This window comes from Monodon monoceros, unplaced genomic scaffold, assembly GCF_005190385.1.
Source record: "Monodon monoceros isolate NGI ecotype Baffin Bay Population unplaced genomic scaffold, NGI_Narwhal_1 Super_Scaffold_21, whole genome shotgun sequence".
NCBI lineage: Eukaryota > Metazoa > Chordata > Mammalia > Artiodactyla > Monodontidae > Monodon > Monodon monoceros.
In genome coordinates this window covers 149,371,756-149,387,654 of record NW_021703778.1, presented here as the reverse complement: position 1 = coordinate 149,387,654, position 15,899 = coordinate 149,371,756, and the positions used below count along the sequence as shown (strand labels likewise).

Sequence of the window (15,899 nt, the reverse complement as noted above, 5' to 3'; positions counted from 1 at the left end):
TCTCTCTCTCTCCATCTCTCTCTCTGCCTCTCTCTCTCTCTCCATCTCTCTCTCTCTCTCTGTCTCTCTCTCTCCATCTCTCTCTCTGCCTCTCTGTCTCTCTCTCTCCATCTCTCTCTCTCCATCTCTGTCTCTCTCTCTCTCCATCTCTCTCTCTCTGTCTCTCTCTCTCTCTCTCCATCTCTCTCTCTCCCTCTCTCTCTCTCTCTCTCTCTCTCTCTCTCTCTCTCTCTCTCTCTCTCTCTCTCCCTCTCTCTCTCTCTCTCTCTCTCTCTCTCTCTCTCTCTCTCTCTCTCTCTCTCTCCCTCTCTCTCTCTCCATCTCTCTCTCTCTCTCTTTCTCTCTTCCATCTCCTCTTTCTGCCGCGAGAGAGCGAGACAGTCGAGAGAGAGCGAGAGGGCGAGATCTGCGCCAGCGCGGCGCGAGGACGAGAGGGGAGAGAGAGCGACCAGAGAAGAGCGAGACCAGCGCGTGGCGCGCGAGAGCGCAAGCGATGCGCGCCGGGGGGCGACGCGAGCCTCGCGCAAGAGCGCGAGAGCCAGCGCGAGAGCGCTGCGAGGGCGCGAGCGAGCGAGGGCGAGCGCAAACGCGAGAGAGATAGAGGGGAGCGAGAGAGAAAGCGAGAGGGGAGCCGTGGAGCGCTCTCTCTCTGCCGCTCTCTCTCTCTTTCATTCTCTCTTGCTCTTCTCTGTCTATCTCTCTTGCCATCTTATCTCGCTTCTCTCTCTCTCTCTCTCTCTGTCTCTCTCTCTGTCTCTCTGTCTCTCTCTCTCTCTCTCGCAGGCACTTACATGGCCAGGTATTACAGTGATGAGTGTACCTCTTGATGACCCCAGACTACAGGGGCCAGAATGAGGTCTTACCCATTTTGGCTGCAGCCACAGCTTCCAGCTCTGTGCCTCTCTCACTAAATTCAAGCTGCTTAGACAACAAAGAGAAAGAAGAAATGGAAAAATGAAGGAAAACGTGTTGAACCATAGAACTGCATGCTCTTAGAGCCTGCAGGGGCCCTTAGAGGACTCCTACTCCAAACGAGGAAGCCGTAAGGATGGGCTGGTGGTCAGTGTGAAGAACCCTGCCAGGTCCTCCAACACACAGCCAAGAGCTCCTTGGGACCAGGATGGTCAACAGTCTCGTACCTTAGGCTTGTGTCTGCCCCATTCAGGGTCAGAGGTGTCAGCCCAGGCTCCTTCCACGGCATGGACCATGCCCAGGAGTACAAATCATCTGAATCTCAGCCAGCTGCGGGGGCTCCCCTCTGTAAGGAAGGACCGTGTCTTCAACACCCCTCCCTGACTCTCGAGCTCAGGCGCCATCTGCTGGTCGAGATCAGCACTGCACCTGGACCCACAGCCCTAAGGGCAGTCAGGAGACCAAGGTTGAGACCATCTCCAACCCACTCCAGATCCAAGTCACTTTGGAAGCAGCAGAAATGACCCCACATCCTAGAGTTCTGACTTCTGACTGATTCCCAGGACCTGTCCTTCAGGACTTAAGCCTAACATTCAAAAGAAAAAGAAAAAAGTAAGTTTCTTTGTGGTAATAATAGTAGAAACTTCCAAGGCACAGATACACGGACACAGAAAAGTGATTTACAGAGGATTTCTGTCAAACAGAAGCTCTGCTAATAAGAGACAAAGCACTGGCCAGAAGATCAGGAGATGTCAGCGTCTTGTCCCATCCCTCACATGCCACTCCCTTAGATACCAGGTCCCCCAGACTCCCTACCCAGGCCAAGCCCTATGCCAGGATGGTACCCCTTCACTTGCCCTCACCTCTGCACTGACAGCACTGGCTGCTATCCAGGGATTTGGACTGATCCAGAACCAAGTGCAAATCATGGGATCCAGAAGAGCCGCCACCTAACCCTCACCCCCCATGCTGGGGACACCCCTCAGGGCCAGCCCTACCTGCCTGGGACAGGGATCAATCTGAGGATATTAGTGACCCCCCCAAGGCCTCTGCTGATGGGGAGGGGCCCCTAAGAGCACAGAGGGAACCAATCAGTGCAAGCTGGGACGCACCGGCCTCGAGCTCCTCTGGCCACCTCTCCTCACTCTTCAGTCTGAGATCTAGGGGCAGCTATGAAGTCTTTGAGCTCCAGGTAACCTCAGAGCCCACACAAGGACTCACACCTAGAAAGAAGATGGTGATGCATGGCAGACTCGGCTTCCTTTCACCACACTCCTGGAACCAGGGATGGAATGGAGGGTCCCAGGGCAGACGAGGAGCCCAGGATCAGTGGGGCTGGCTCAAACATCTTCCTGGGGGGAGGGCTGCTCCCCGAGAAGTGTCATAGGACACTTCACTGGAGGAGGAGGGAAGTGCAGAGTGAGTGACTTTCCCTGCCCTCACAGCCCCACACCCACCTACCCTGCTTCCCACCTGTCTCCTTTCCCCTCCCTCCACCCACAGGCTGAGAAAGTGTGTCACCGGGAACAAAAGGGGTAAGGGAAGACTTTGACTGTACACCTGTAGTGCCGGGTAAGAAACCAGAGGTCTCTAAGCTTCCCAGCTGTAAGGGACGCCCCCTCTGAGCCATGACCTTGACATTAGCCTCCTTTTCTCAGAGGACTCGAGTCAAGCTGTGGGTCACAAGCCACAGGCCACCACGCTCAGGAGGACTTGGCCGGGGGGCTTAGAGAAGAGACCCTGAAGATGCAGGCAGCATCCTCTAACCGCAGACATGCCAGCTGGGCGGGCACACCATGACTGCTGACACCCCCAGCTTCCCATCTCGCTCCACCCTGGCTCGGAGGAAGCCACTGCCCTGCTCTTGCCTCCCCCTCCAGCTCTCCAGAGACGAGTCGGCCTCCAAGGGTTAATCTGCTGCCTTGCCTCCCTTGCCTCCGCCCCGCACTGAGCTGCCACATGCTAGCAATGATGCACTTCACACTATTATTTATTTAGTTTTATATTTAGTTTTAGTGATTTATTTAGTTTTAATTTGGGGGTGCACCTCATGCTGTAGGAAGCAGGGGGCCAACAGTCTTGGCAAGAAGCAAGGGCCCACACGGCTGTGTCATGCCAATCCCGTCCCCTCTGTCTGCGGCCCCTGCATCCTAACCCCGCTCTTCCCAGCCTGTGGTCTTCTCCTGACACCAGCCCTAAATCTTCACTCAATCTTCCCCCTGTCCCGTTGGAGATGTTCCTCCTCAGTAGGAAGGGAATCCACAGAGGTTTCTATGCTCACCTCCTGCGCGACCCAGGCCCCCCAGAGTCAGTTAATGAGGCCAGCCCAGGCCAGGCTATCACTGAGGAGTGGTTCACCTTTGGCTGGATGCCGGGCACAAGATACCAGCTCTGCAGAAAGGCACCGACAGCCAGGGCCAGCTCCACGCAGAGCAGAGAACATGGAACATGGTCTTTATGAATCTCTGCCCCTACTCTCCACCTAGTCCGCAGTAGCCTAAGGAAACTGTCACTTACCAGCCATTGGTTCATTAAACAAACACTGGTGCCCACGATATACCACATCCTATCCTGAAACTGCAGATGGGATTAAAAGGACCATCATGGTCTTCATCCCCAGACTTTACAACTTACCGTGAAACCAACTAGACACAACTAACCAAACTACAAGAGGCACAAACAGAAGGAGCAAAGGTGTGCAGAGGGTCAGAGAAGATTTCACAGGAGAGCTGGGATTTGGCCGGGACATACAGCATCTCGCACAGTGCCCAGCATTTGGTAGACAGATGGACGAATGGCCTAGAAACACAAGGAATCACTTGACAGGGAGAGAATGGGGTAGAGAGATTCCAGGCAGACAGAGACCATGGCAACTTGAAAGCGGATGGGGTAGACCTTGAAAGTCCTGCTAAAGATTTGATTTGGGGAAATTGGGAGGCACCAAAGGTAATAAAATAATCTCAGGAAAGGCATCAGCTGATCTAGACTTGACTTTAAGATTATTTTGCTCAGAAAAGTTCTAGATCCAAAGGGTTCTCTAAGAGGAGAATTTCAAATATAATAATAGGTGAAGGGAGAAAAGAAGTTTTTTTATTATTAGCGTTCTCTGGGGTACCATGAAATTATAGCACATAATTTGTAAGTCTGGGCCTGATCGGCCAGTCGGCACCCTGCAGACGGCTGCTCCAATCCCCTCCCCATCCCCAGAATCAAGATGAGCAGAACAGGTCAGCAAGGATCCACACCACTGTGGCAATCTGGGTTCCACACATCCTGCAGGTCACTGGCATGAGTCCAAAGGAGTGTGACCAGGGCTGTGTATGGAAGGGCCCTCAGCCCCTTTCTCTTTTGCTCCACGGGGTGGATGAAGATCAGGAAAGTTTGAGGAGGCAGGCCTAGCCCTTAGGAGGAAGCATGTGTAACAATTAGAGATGAGTGATTATAGAATGGACCACCTTAGGCAGCAGGTAAGAGAATAAGCTTCCTATCACTGGAGGTAATCAAGCAGTGGCCCACAGACGTTCTGGAAAAGTCATAGCACTGAATGATTAGGACAGCTCACTGATAGAGCAGTGCACTGGAATCACTTACTAACAGTCCCCTTGGATGCTCTACCTGATCACTCTAAGTCTCCATCCCTCATCTGCAAAATGGGGTTAATGATGGTACCTACCTCATAGGTTTGCCCTGAGGACTAAGTGAGATAACATGTGGGAAACAGCGCAGGTGTGAGTGCGCAGTAAACCCTCAATAATTGATAGGTATTATTTTTTTTTTTTTTTTTTTTTTGCGGTACGCGGGCCTCTCACTGCTGTGGCCTCTCCCGTTGCGGAGCACAGGCTCCGGACGCGCAGGCTCAGCGGCCATGGCTCACGGGCCCAGCCGCTCCGCGGCATGTGGGATCCTCCCGGACCGGGGCACGAACCCGTGTGCCCTGCATCGGCAGGCGGACTCTCAACCACAGCGCCACCAGGGAAGCCTGATAGGTATTACTAAATTCAACCATATAAATCATATTAAGTTACAGGTCAAAAGCAATCAAATATCAACGATTTCGTATGGCCCAACTAATATTTTATACTGAGGGCCACTCAGGCTCCTTCTAACCTCTCTGCTTTCACACTGAAAGTTTCTGCGAAGCATAGTTCCACGCCACTGGTGGAGCCCCAGGGCCTGGGGCCAAGCAGCGAGAACTCTGCCGGGGCCTTTTCAGAAGCCCATCCCCCTGGCAGAGGTGGGTACCTCTTTGCCCAGGTCCTCTCGGATGACCTGGCGGACCTCCTGCACGCTGCTCTGTGGGGCCTGGCTGTGTAGCACCTTCAGCGTGCTGGTGTACTCCTCCGGCAGCAGGTAGTCCAGAGCCCCCAGGTGCTGGCCCACCTTGATGAACGTGCCCCGGTTGGCACAGCAGAGCTCGCAAAGGCGCCTGGCAGAGCGAAGGTGCACCTGCAGGAAGACAGGCGGGGCCAGGGAGATGTGAAAGCTCACTGTCAGCTGCATGCTCTTCTCCTGCCCCCTCTGCTTAGCAACCCTGATTCACCACCACCCCCACCCCCACCCCCACCCCCACCACCACCCCCACCACCCCCCCACACACACACACCGTCATTCACCTTCAGTCTCCCGGTACCCAGAGCAGTCAATTCCAATCTCAAACTGCAGCCAGCCTCCTGACATGGCCCGATGCTTCTGATCGCCTTTCCTTCAAAACTTACCTGGTCCAAGTCCCACTCCCTCAGAAACTAGCGTTTGTCCAAGACTTTCAACCAATTCTAATCTACACTTATGATTCATTCAAGGATACACTGAGTTCACGCATTTGTCACCCACCCCTCAGTCATACTAATAATACTATCTGTTTGTTTGGAGGTCTACAATTTTTAAACATGGTCATATTCATTATTTTTTTAATCCTTACAACAATTTAGGGAGGCAAGTATTGGTATCTTTAAGGATAAGAAACTCAGATGTTTTGCTTATCAAGAAATAGCTAACAAATGTCAAAGGAAGGTCTAGAAAACACTTCAAACCTAGAGCGCTTTAACGCAGCAAACTTTAGCAGGGGTCTCCTGTTAACTGAAGGAGAACTTTACAGGGAGCATCAGGCACATGGGGTAGGCAGCAGGGCAGGCTGGGCAGGACAAGCCGGCCTTAACTTGCAGCCTGATGCCCACCTATCCTTCCAGAGTGGGAGGTGGCCTCCATCCACCCCCAGGCTACACATCCCCAGTCATCACCCCAGCTCAGCTGAGGGTCTTGGAATTTTGAGGGTCCTACCTTCTTGGAGCTACAGTTCCTGAAGCAGGATGAAGCCATGGGCACACACAAAAGATAAGGGAGCCCAGTGCCCTGTGGGAACCTGGTACCCTCTTCCACCCATAAGTCAACCGGGAGAGTGAATATCTAGGATGGACTTACACTCTCTTAAGTGCTATGAAGGATGCTGACACAATTAAGTGTGTATTGGAGGCAATAAACCACATGAAGAGATAAATAACCATTGGAAACAAAGATGGAAGAAACGTTCAAAGATCCTACATAATTAGTTGCTGAGTGAACCATACAGAAAACTGTTACCTTAGGAATTAAGAAGAGAACACTGCAGCCCTGAACACCCTGGTCCCAGCAGCCAGGGAGCCATCTATCCACTCCCTCTAGAGCAGAGGGATGCCCCACACTCCAGGCACTCGCAAGCTGTCCTTAGGCCCTCAAGGGCTCTGCTGGACACCTCTGCATCCCGCCCCAACCCACTACTGGGGAAGCCTATGTCCACATGACTCTATGCCCCTGAACAGAGTGCGGGCGCCTGGTCCAAATTAGGCCAAGAAGAGTCTTTTTTCCCTGACAGGAGGATGCAGAGAGAAGGGAATTGACTCTAAGAATTAAGGCGGGGCGGGTGTGAGGAGAGAACACATTTCCCTAGATGAGTAAAAGGCCCATGGGGGTAGCAGGGGGGGTGGACTGGGAATTGAGCTGGCCGGTGTCAGATGGTAGAAGGTCACTACTGTCCAAGGCCACACTCACGTTCTGAGGAAGTGAGAAAGAAGGCAAACGTGGTCAAATATGGAACTGGGCGTTTCCCCACCCTCCATGAGTCCAGGCTGTTATGAACAAATGACTCTTTACAGCTCAAATAATCAACCAATTCCCACCCTGCCGAATAACAGGCAGCCAGCAAGTCATCCACAATCCATTTGTCCTAAGGTACAGTGTGACCGGAAGCCAGGTCCCAACCAGAGGCTCCCGGTGAGGCTGCCCTGGCACCCAGCTGCCCACTCCCCCAAGGAGGCATGCTCAGCCCTCACACCAAAGCCACTGCAGCGTCAAGGCAGAGGACTGGAAGGCGGAGTGAGGACACACCCCATTGTCTCTGCCCCTCCCAGGAAAGACATCAACCACTGTGTATTCACTGGGGGCTGACTGAGTCCCACGCCCTCCACCTCGTGGGGAGATGTGACAGAGCCACTCACACACAGAGAATGACACGTGGCAGCAGGATCACACTGAGGACCACAGAGCTCACAGATGGGAGAAACAAGAGGGCTGGAATTAGAGAGGCTTGGCTCCTGGGGAGAAGCGGGGTGCGTGCAGCTCAGGAACACAGGGCCTCTCAGCTGCAAATCCATGCTTCTTTGCTGTGCGCTGTGATACTGGTGTTAGACCCTGTGCCATTTCTCCTTTGTCAGATGGGTCACTATTAGGCTTTGTCAACAGGGGGCTCTGGGGAACACTGCAAGGCCACAGCACAAGGAGGCGCCCTTATTGTCCCCGTGCACTGTTTTCAGCTCATCAGCCAATGGGTAGTGGCCCTCATGGACCAGCCCACCCTCTGTAAATTTCTCCACTACCTGATGGGCCCCTCCTGTGGACCAACTCAGGCCCCATATCTTCCAGCAAGTGTTCTGACCACCCAGCAGGCGGCTCCTACACACTAGCTCCAGGTCGCACCCTCCTACAAATTTCTCTGCCACCTGGCAGGCTGTTCCCATAACCATGCCCGCCATCACGTCTCATCACCAGGGCAGCCCAGCATCCCAGCCTTGCAGGTGGGAGGCCCCCAGCTGAGTCTTTAGCTCTGTTCTTGTTCACCACCCCCTCAGCCCTAGAGGGAGCAGGTGCTTTACGCATTTACTACTTCTGCACCTTTAGAATCTTCTTTTACTCCTTTTAGGAGTTAACTACCTTTTCCTAGTGAATAAGTCTTTATATTTAAATTACAGGTATGACTAGTCCCTGGCTGATACATAGGATTAGCCCCTGAAATTAAACCTGAAAAGATTAGAATAAAAAAGGAGGGCATTTCAGATCGAGAGAACAACGTAACAACATGCGTGTGTGTGTGTGTGTGTGTGTGTGTGTGTGTGTGTTGCTGAAGACCTGCTCCACCATTTTCTTTAGACTGGATTCACATCTGCGTTTATCTCTGCTGCTGGCAGCCCTCAGAAAGCATTAGCCTCACCCTAACAAGCCCTCCTACCAAGGAGCAGAGCCAGGGCTCTGTTGCCCCTCACCTGTGGCCTGAGCCAGTCCTGGATAGGGCGTCTCTTGGCACAAAGTGATGGTCACCTTCAGGACACTGTCTGGGCAATGCAGAGAGCCCTCTCTGGTCACACAAGCCCAGGAAGGCTGGTCTACTGCTGACTCACTGGTTACTTGGCACATCAGCCATTGGGGACAGAGCATGTGTTGTGTCCCCTGTAGACTCTGTGTACCCCAGGGCAAGCCATGCATGAGCTATAAATGTAGACTGATGACAACCTTGGGTCATACACTCACAAAACCATCATCCATGAAGCTGAATCAGCATCTACTGCAAATGGCACATTTCAACAAAAGAAGCCCCAAAGTCACCTTCAACCAGCTTCTAATTAAATACACACACACACAGTCACATGGGGGTGAGGGACATTGCCACTAACCAAAAAGTGTAAATGCTCTTTTAAAGCCAAAAGACACACATGCTGAATAACAGAGCAGGCACTCTTGTCTCCGGCGTCCCTTTCTAGCTCCAGCTCCTACAGCTCCACCATCCTTTGGGATCAGAAGGCAGGTCCCACTCAGAACTTCAAGAAATTACTCGCTTAGTGCAAACTCCCTCTTTCAGCATTCACCTCCTGCTTGCTGGTACCTGGGATGGAGGACTGCCCTTCCCCCAGCTCACTGAGCATCCTTGCTTCTGGGATCTGTAAGTAATAATAAATCTTGTGACTCTACTTCCTCTGTGCGGGTGTATTTAAACTGTACCTTCAATCAAAACAACCCACTGTGTTTCACTTCCCCAGTGGAAGCTTGGATGCCAAGGGAGCTACCAGCCAACCCCATGTAGGAGGCTTGCACTCCTCATTCATCAGGTCATAAACTACATATTCTTAATTCAATACACCAGCTCTTGCTTCTCGACACATGTTACTGCCCTAACACTCCCCACCCATTTGCTCACTGGACCTGAGTCCTGCCCTTACCCAGCACCTGGTTTCACGAGCTAGTTGGGTATGTCACTGCCGCGTGTCCTCACTGCAGAGTCCCCACACTCCCCCTTCTGTTCCTGCCAAAACACGGCAGGAACGGCTGGCAATGTCTCTCTGCCCCTCCTCCAACTTTGTTTTCACTCCCAGCTCAATAACTTGCCTTATGATTATCTCATTACCAATAACCTTGTTGTAATGAGTTTTAATCTGCCTCATATTAATTAAAAGCATTGTCATTAGCCAGCTTGGGTTGGGGTTGGGGGGGCGGGCAGTGAATAGCTAATAAGATCAACTCAGTACTGATTAATTATTGATTGGGAGGGATGGAGCAAAGGCCCAAGGAGAGCAATCCTTTACTCGTGTCTAAATCCCCAAGAGTAGGGATCTTGAGCCCCAAACTTGGCAGAAAGGCACCAAAGCCAGACCGAATCAAAGAGGCTTCCCATCAGAATTGAGCAGTGTCTCCAATGGGATTTCGGGGTGTGACTGTGAGACAGAGACAGAAGAGACAGACGCATATACATACCCCACACATCACAGGAAGAAAGAGACAGTGAAAGACAAGGTCACAGACAGACCCCAAAACAGACAAGCCCCTTGACGGATTCTTCTAATCAAAGATTCAAGACCCAAAGGAAAGGCACTGACATGTAAACAGTGTTACCTCTGGGCAGTGAGATTTAAAGAATACTTTTCTTTATAGGTTTTTCTGTATTTTTCAAATTTCTTAAAACTAATATGTATTATATCAATAATAGAGGAGAATTTTAAAAAATAATCCCTTCTTCAACATCTTCTGGAAATAGATAAGTCCAGCTGACAAGATTCTCCCATGCAGACTGGACCAGCTTGGTGCAGTATCCAGCATCTCTTCCCCAATTTTCCAGGGTGCTATGATCCACGTGTGTGTTTTTCATCATGAAAATGGAACTGCAGGGCTTCCCTGGTGGCGCAGTGGTTGACAGTCCGCCTGCCAATGCAGGGGACACAGGTTCGTGCCCCGGTCCGGGAAGATCCCACATGCCGCGGAGCGGCTGGGCCCGTGAGCCATGGCCGCTGAGCCTGCATGTCCGGAGCCTGTGCTCCGCAATGGGAGAGGCCACAGCAGTGAGAGGCCCGCTTACCGCAAAAAAAAAAAAAAAAAAAAAAATGGAACTGCAACTCCTTCATCCCCAAGAAATCAGGCCAGGACGGTCTCCAAGGTTGCTTTTCTGGATGTCACCCTTTGCTTTAAGCTCTCATTTAAGCAAAAAAGTAAAACTAACTCATCATGTCTTGGGGGAAAAAAAACAAGTTGCAGTTTATAAAAGTTTTGAAGGAGGCTGACCACAAATTTAATCCCACTCCTTGGGAGTGTCCTCTGTCTCTCCTCTGACTACCTGTCAGGTAGATCCTGGTTAAGAGCACAGGGCCAGCATCAGATTGCCACAGTCTATATCCCAACTTCACCACTCAGAATTTGGTGATCTTGGGCAAGTTATGTAACCTCTGTTTACTTCTGACTGCTCATCTATAAAAGAAAGACAATAATAGTACCTACCTCATAGGGCTGCTGTGAAGATTAAATGAGGTGAGGTAATGCATGCACTTCACTTAGCCAGAACTGGCATTTCTGTACTTGTGGTAAGGGTACCTAGAATTTGTTTTAAGGTATGGTAAGACACACAGACATGGAAATGACTATCATAAAGAGAGAAGTTTTTACTCACAATTCCTTACAAGTAGGAGAGTTGGCATGCCACACAGAGCCACACTGGGAAGCACCGGGGTTGGCCAGGAGAGAGAGGGCGGGAGGGGAAATGTGGGCAAAGCTTTTATTGTGGATTCGATGGGAAAGAATGGGTGAGACTTAGAAGTGGCTAGTTTTAAGTATTTCATTTGGCTTTGGGGCATAGGGGATGTTCCTGGTTGTTTGGTACTTGGCCCTGGGGTCAATAAGGCAGGTGGATAGTGACCCAGAGTGTAACAGCTCGGTAACAGAGGTGGTTGGCAGGTATGGGCTCCAGATTGGTTGGCTTGCCTATGAAAGGCATGCTCACAGGTGAGTTGCTTACTATCTCTTGGAACTAGTTAACCTTGAGAGCAGCAGTACCCCCAGTTTCAAAGCATCAGAATATAAAAAACATGATCAATACAATACTCTAGCTATACTCCCTTGGGGAATCTCACCCAGAATCATGGTGGTAAATACCGTCTACACACTGATGATACACAAATGCGTATCCCCTACCCAGACCTCTCCCCTGACTCCAGACTCACATATCCAACTTCTTCTCTGACATCACCCAATGTCCAATGAGCTTCTCAAACTCAGCGTGACTTTCCCACCACTTCTACCACCACCAAACCTACTCCTCCCTCAGTCTTCCCCATCTTAGGAAATTGCAACTCTAAACTTGGAGCTGTCGAAGCCATAAATATTGATGTCACCCTTAACATGTCTTCCCAAATGGGGACCAAAATTACCTTCCCATCTGAAATAACAAAAAAGTGGACAAGATTTACCAAAAAAAGAAAAAAAAAGTTTTCTAAGGCATTGGGCATCAGGAAAGGAAGGAGAGTGGTTCCTGAGAGATGGGAAACAAACAAGGTGAACACTATGGTTGCCCCAATTTACAGCATTGAGGGTTTCCAGGCCACAGTGCAGGGAAGGGGAACCCAGGCAGTGAACAGGAGATTCTCTGAACTGAAGAGACAGAGCTGAGAGGCCAGAAAGACCAAAGTAGCTAGAGTTCGCAGGACAGAGTACTGGAGAGTGGACAGATGTACAAAGAAAGAACTCTGAAGATCTGCAGAGGGTCCATCTCACATATTCAGCTAAGTACTAGTCAGCACATGCACACAAGAAAACTACCTGAGCCAGAGAAATAACAACCACAAAAGACTAGGGTTAACAGTACCCAGTGTTCATATAAGGTCTATTTCCACCAGCCATACCGGAAAATCTCATAATTCTTGAGACTTTTGTTATAATACCCAGAAGTGGCTTGACTCAGTTAAGGGGAGTATACCAAACTAAACACTGTTCCATTCCCAACTAATAAATATTAAAAGAAAGACTTGAAAAAAAATCACTGTTTTCAGGGCTTCCCTGGTGGCACAGTGGTTGAGAGTCCGTCCACCTGCCGACACAGGGGACACGGGTTCGTGCCCTGGTCCGGGAGGATCCCACATGCTGCCGAGCAGCTGGGCCCGTGAGCCATGGCCGCTGAGCCTGCGCTTCCGGAGCCTGTGCTCCACAATGGGAGAGGCCGCAGCAGTGAGAGGCCTGTGAACCGCAAAAAAAAAAAAAAATCACTGTTTCCAAGTAACTTAACTGTGTCCCAGAACAAAGCTCAAGAATATTTATAAGAATACAAATATATCTAGTACCCAAAAAGATAAAACTGCAATGTCTGGCACCTAATAAAAAATTTACCAGACATGCAAATAAACAGAAAAATACAACACATAATGAGAAAAAAAAATCAATCAATCAAACCAACCCAAAACTGAAACCTATATTAGTAAAGGAGGACAGTGGTTATAACTGCATTTCATATGTTCAAAAAGTTAAGCAGCAACATGGGCAATATAAAAAAAGAGAGCAAGATCCAAATGAAACTTCTAGAGGTGAACACTAATGTTTGATATGAAAAATACACTGGATGGGGCTTCCCTGGTGGCACAGTGGTTGAGAGTCCGCCTGCCGATGCAGGGGACACGGGTTCGTGCCCCAGTCCGGGAAGATCCCACATGCCGCGGAGCAGCTGGGCCCGTGAGCCATGGCCGCTGAGCCTGCGCATCCGGAGCCTGTGCTCCGCAACAGGAGAGGCCACGACAGTGAGAGGCCTGCATACCGCAAAAAAACAAACAAACAAACAAAAAAACACTGGATGGGATAAATGGCAGATTAGACATTGTAGAAGAAAGGATTAGTGAACCTCAAGACCTACCAATAGAAACTATTCAAAATGAAACACACAGAGGAAAAAAAAATTTTTTTAATGAAAAGAGCATCAGCGATCTGTAGGACAAATTCAAGCAGCCTTGTAAACATGTAGTTGGAATCCCCAAAGGAGATGGAATGGGAGAGGTGGAGAAAAAATATTTAAAGAAATAATAACTGAATTTTTTTCAAATTTGATTTTCAAAATCTATAAACCAACAGGTCCAAGAATCTCAACAAGCCCCAAGCATAAAAAACATGAAGAAAACTACATAATGAAGTTGTTCAAAATCAGTGATAAAGAGAAAATCCTGAAAGTACCCAGAGAAAAAAGACACATTATGGAGAAAGGAACAAAGACAAGAATGACAGCAGATCTCTACTGGCAACAATACAAGCAGAAGTTAGTGGAGCAACATCTCTAAAAGCACTGAAAGAAAACCCAGAATTCTATACCCAGCAAGAACATCTTTCAACACTAAAGGTAAAAAAAAAAAAAAAAAACTCTTTCAGACATATAAAAGCTGATAGAATTCATCTCCCTACACTACAAGAAATGTTAAAGGACATCTTTCAGGCAGAAGGAAAATGATATTGGAGAGAAACATGGATGTACATAAAGGAAAAAGAGACCAGAAATAGAAACTTCAGGAAAACATATAAGAATTTTTTTATATTCTATATCTCTTTAAAAGATAAGTGACTGCTTAAACAAAAATAATAACAATGTAATGTGGAGTTTATAACATATGGAAAAGCAAAATGTATTACAATAGCATAAAGGCTGGAAAGAAAGAAATGAAAGTACACGATTATAAGATTCTTATACTCTGAAGGAAGTAGTATAATGTCACTTGAATGTAGACTGTGACAAGTTAAAGATTTATGCTATGAACTGATGCAATCACTAAAATAAAAAGAATTATAGCTCATAAGCCAACAAAGGAGACAAAATGGAACCATGAAAAAAATATTCAATCCAAAAGAAGGCATGAGAGGAAACAAGGAATAAAGCATAAATTGGACAAGTAGAAACAAATAACAAGATGAAAGAAATAAATCTAACCATATCAATAATCTCTTTAAATATAAATGGTCTAAACACCCAAATTAAAAGCCAGAGATTGCCAAATTGGATAAAAAAGAAAGACTCAAATATATGCTACCTATAAGAAATTGCCCTTTAAATATTAAAACAAAAATAGGTTAAATGGAAAAGGATGGAAAAGGATAAATCATGCCAACACCAATTAAAATAAAGCTGGAATGGTGTATATCAGACAAAGAAACTCTGACCCGAGACGGTGTCACAGTTGAATTCTATCAAACATTTAAGGAAGAAATATTGCCAATTCCACATAAACCCTTCCAGAAAACTGAAGACAGAATACCTCCCAACTCATTCTATGAGACGAGCATAACCCCAATATCAAAACTAGACAGAAAATACAAGGGGAAAAAAAAGCTATAGTCCAATATTCATAGTGAACATAGATGCGAAAATTCTTTTTTTAAAAAAGTGTTAGCTAATTGAATCCAACAATTTATAAACAGGCTCTGTTCTTCTCATTACAGCCTGGTGGTGCACAATTTTGATTTGTCTCCCTAGAGACAATGTTAATTTTGATAATGTCTTAAGATGGTTATCCACCTAACTTCCTCACTTAAGTTACTTGTTTTCTTTTTTATAATTAAGTGTTTTATGGGAAAGTCCTTCCAAATTTTATAAATAGCCAGTTCTTTACCAAAATTTCAATTTATTCATTTGTTTATTTGTATCAGTATGGACTCATGGATTTCTAATTTTTTCAAAGGATCATAATCCATTAACAGCATTTTTTGTTGTAACAGCCTCACTGAGGTATTGATATTTTGACACAGTACACTGCACATATTTAAAATGTAAAATCTGATACTTTTTGACATATGTATACGCCTATGAGTCCATCACCATAATCAAGCTTGTAAACATATCCAGCATCTCTCAAAAGCTTTGATGTCCCTTGGTAATTCCAGCCCCATCCCTCCACATACCTCCCACCTCCAGAAAACCACTGATCTGCTTTCTATCAGTATAGACTAGAATTTTCTAGAGTTTTATATAAGTGGAATCATATAGCCCATACTCTTTATCCAGCCTTTTTCATTCAACATAATTTTTCTGAGACCCATCATGTTGTTGCATATATCAATAGTTTATTCTTTATTTTTTAACTGAGTAGTATTCCACTGCATAAATATACCACAAACCTTTCTACACTGAATTGCCTTTTCACCACTGTATAAAATTCATTGTTCATATTATGTGTGGGTCTATTTCTGGACCCTCTAATCTGTTCCATAGATCAGTCTATCTTTATACCAATACCACACTATCTTATTACTACAGTTTTACAGTAAGTCTTGAAATCAGATAGTATTAGTCCTCAACTTTGTTCTTTTTCAGTGTTATCTTCTAGAATTGACTCTAAAACACTCTGCATTCTCACATAAATTTTAGAATCGGACTGTCAATTTCTACCAAAAAGCCCACTGGGATTTTGATTGGGACTGTTATGAATCTATAGATTTATCTGGAGAAAATAGACACC

The 15,899-nt window shown here is 47.5% G+C and overlaps 1 protein-coding gene across 10 annotated transcripts in view; it reads right to left on the bottom strand.

Annotated features, from left to right (window-relative positions):
• ADCK1 (aarF domain containing kinase 1) overlaps nt 1–15,899 on the bottom strand; it is a 116,923-nt gene that overhangs the window by 71,146 nt on the left and 29,878 nt on the right. For all 10 annotated transcript variants that reach the window (XM_029237473.1, XM_029237476.1, XM_029237472.1 and 7 more), the window contains one exon: nt 5,155–5,358. In XM_029237473.1, coding sequence (XP_029093306.1) covers nt 5,155–5,358 — 204 coding nt within the window. The remainder of the gene's footprint in view (nt 1–5,154; nt 5,359–15,899) is intronic.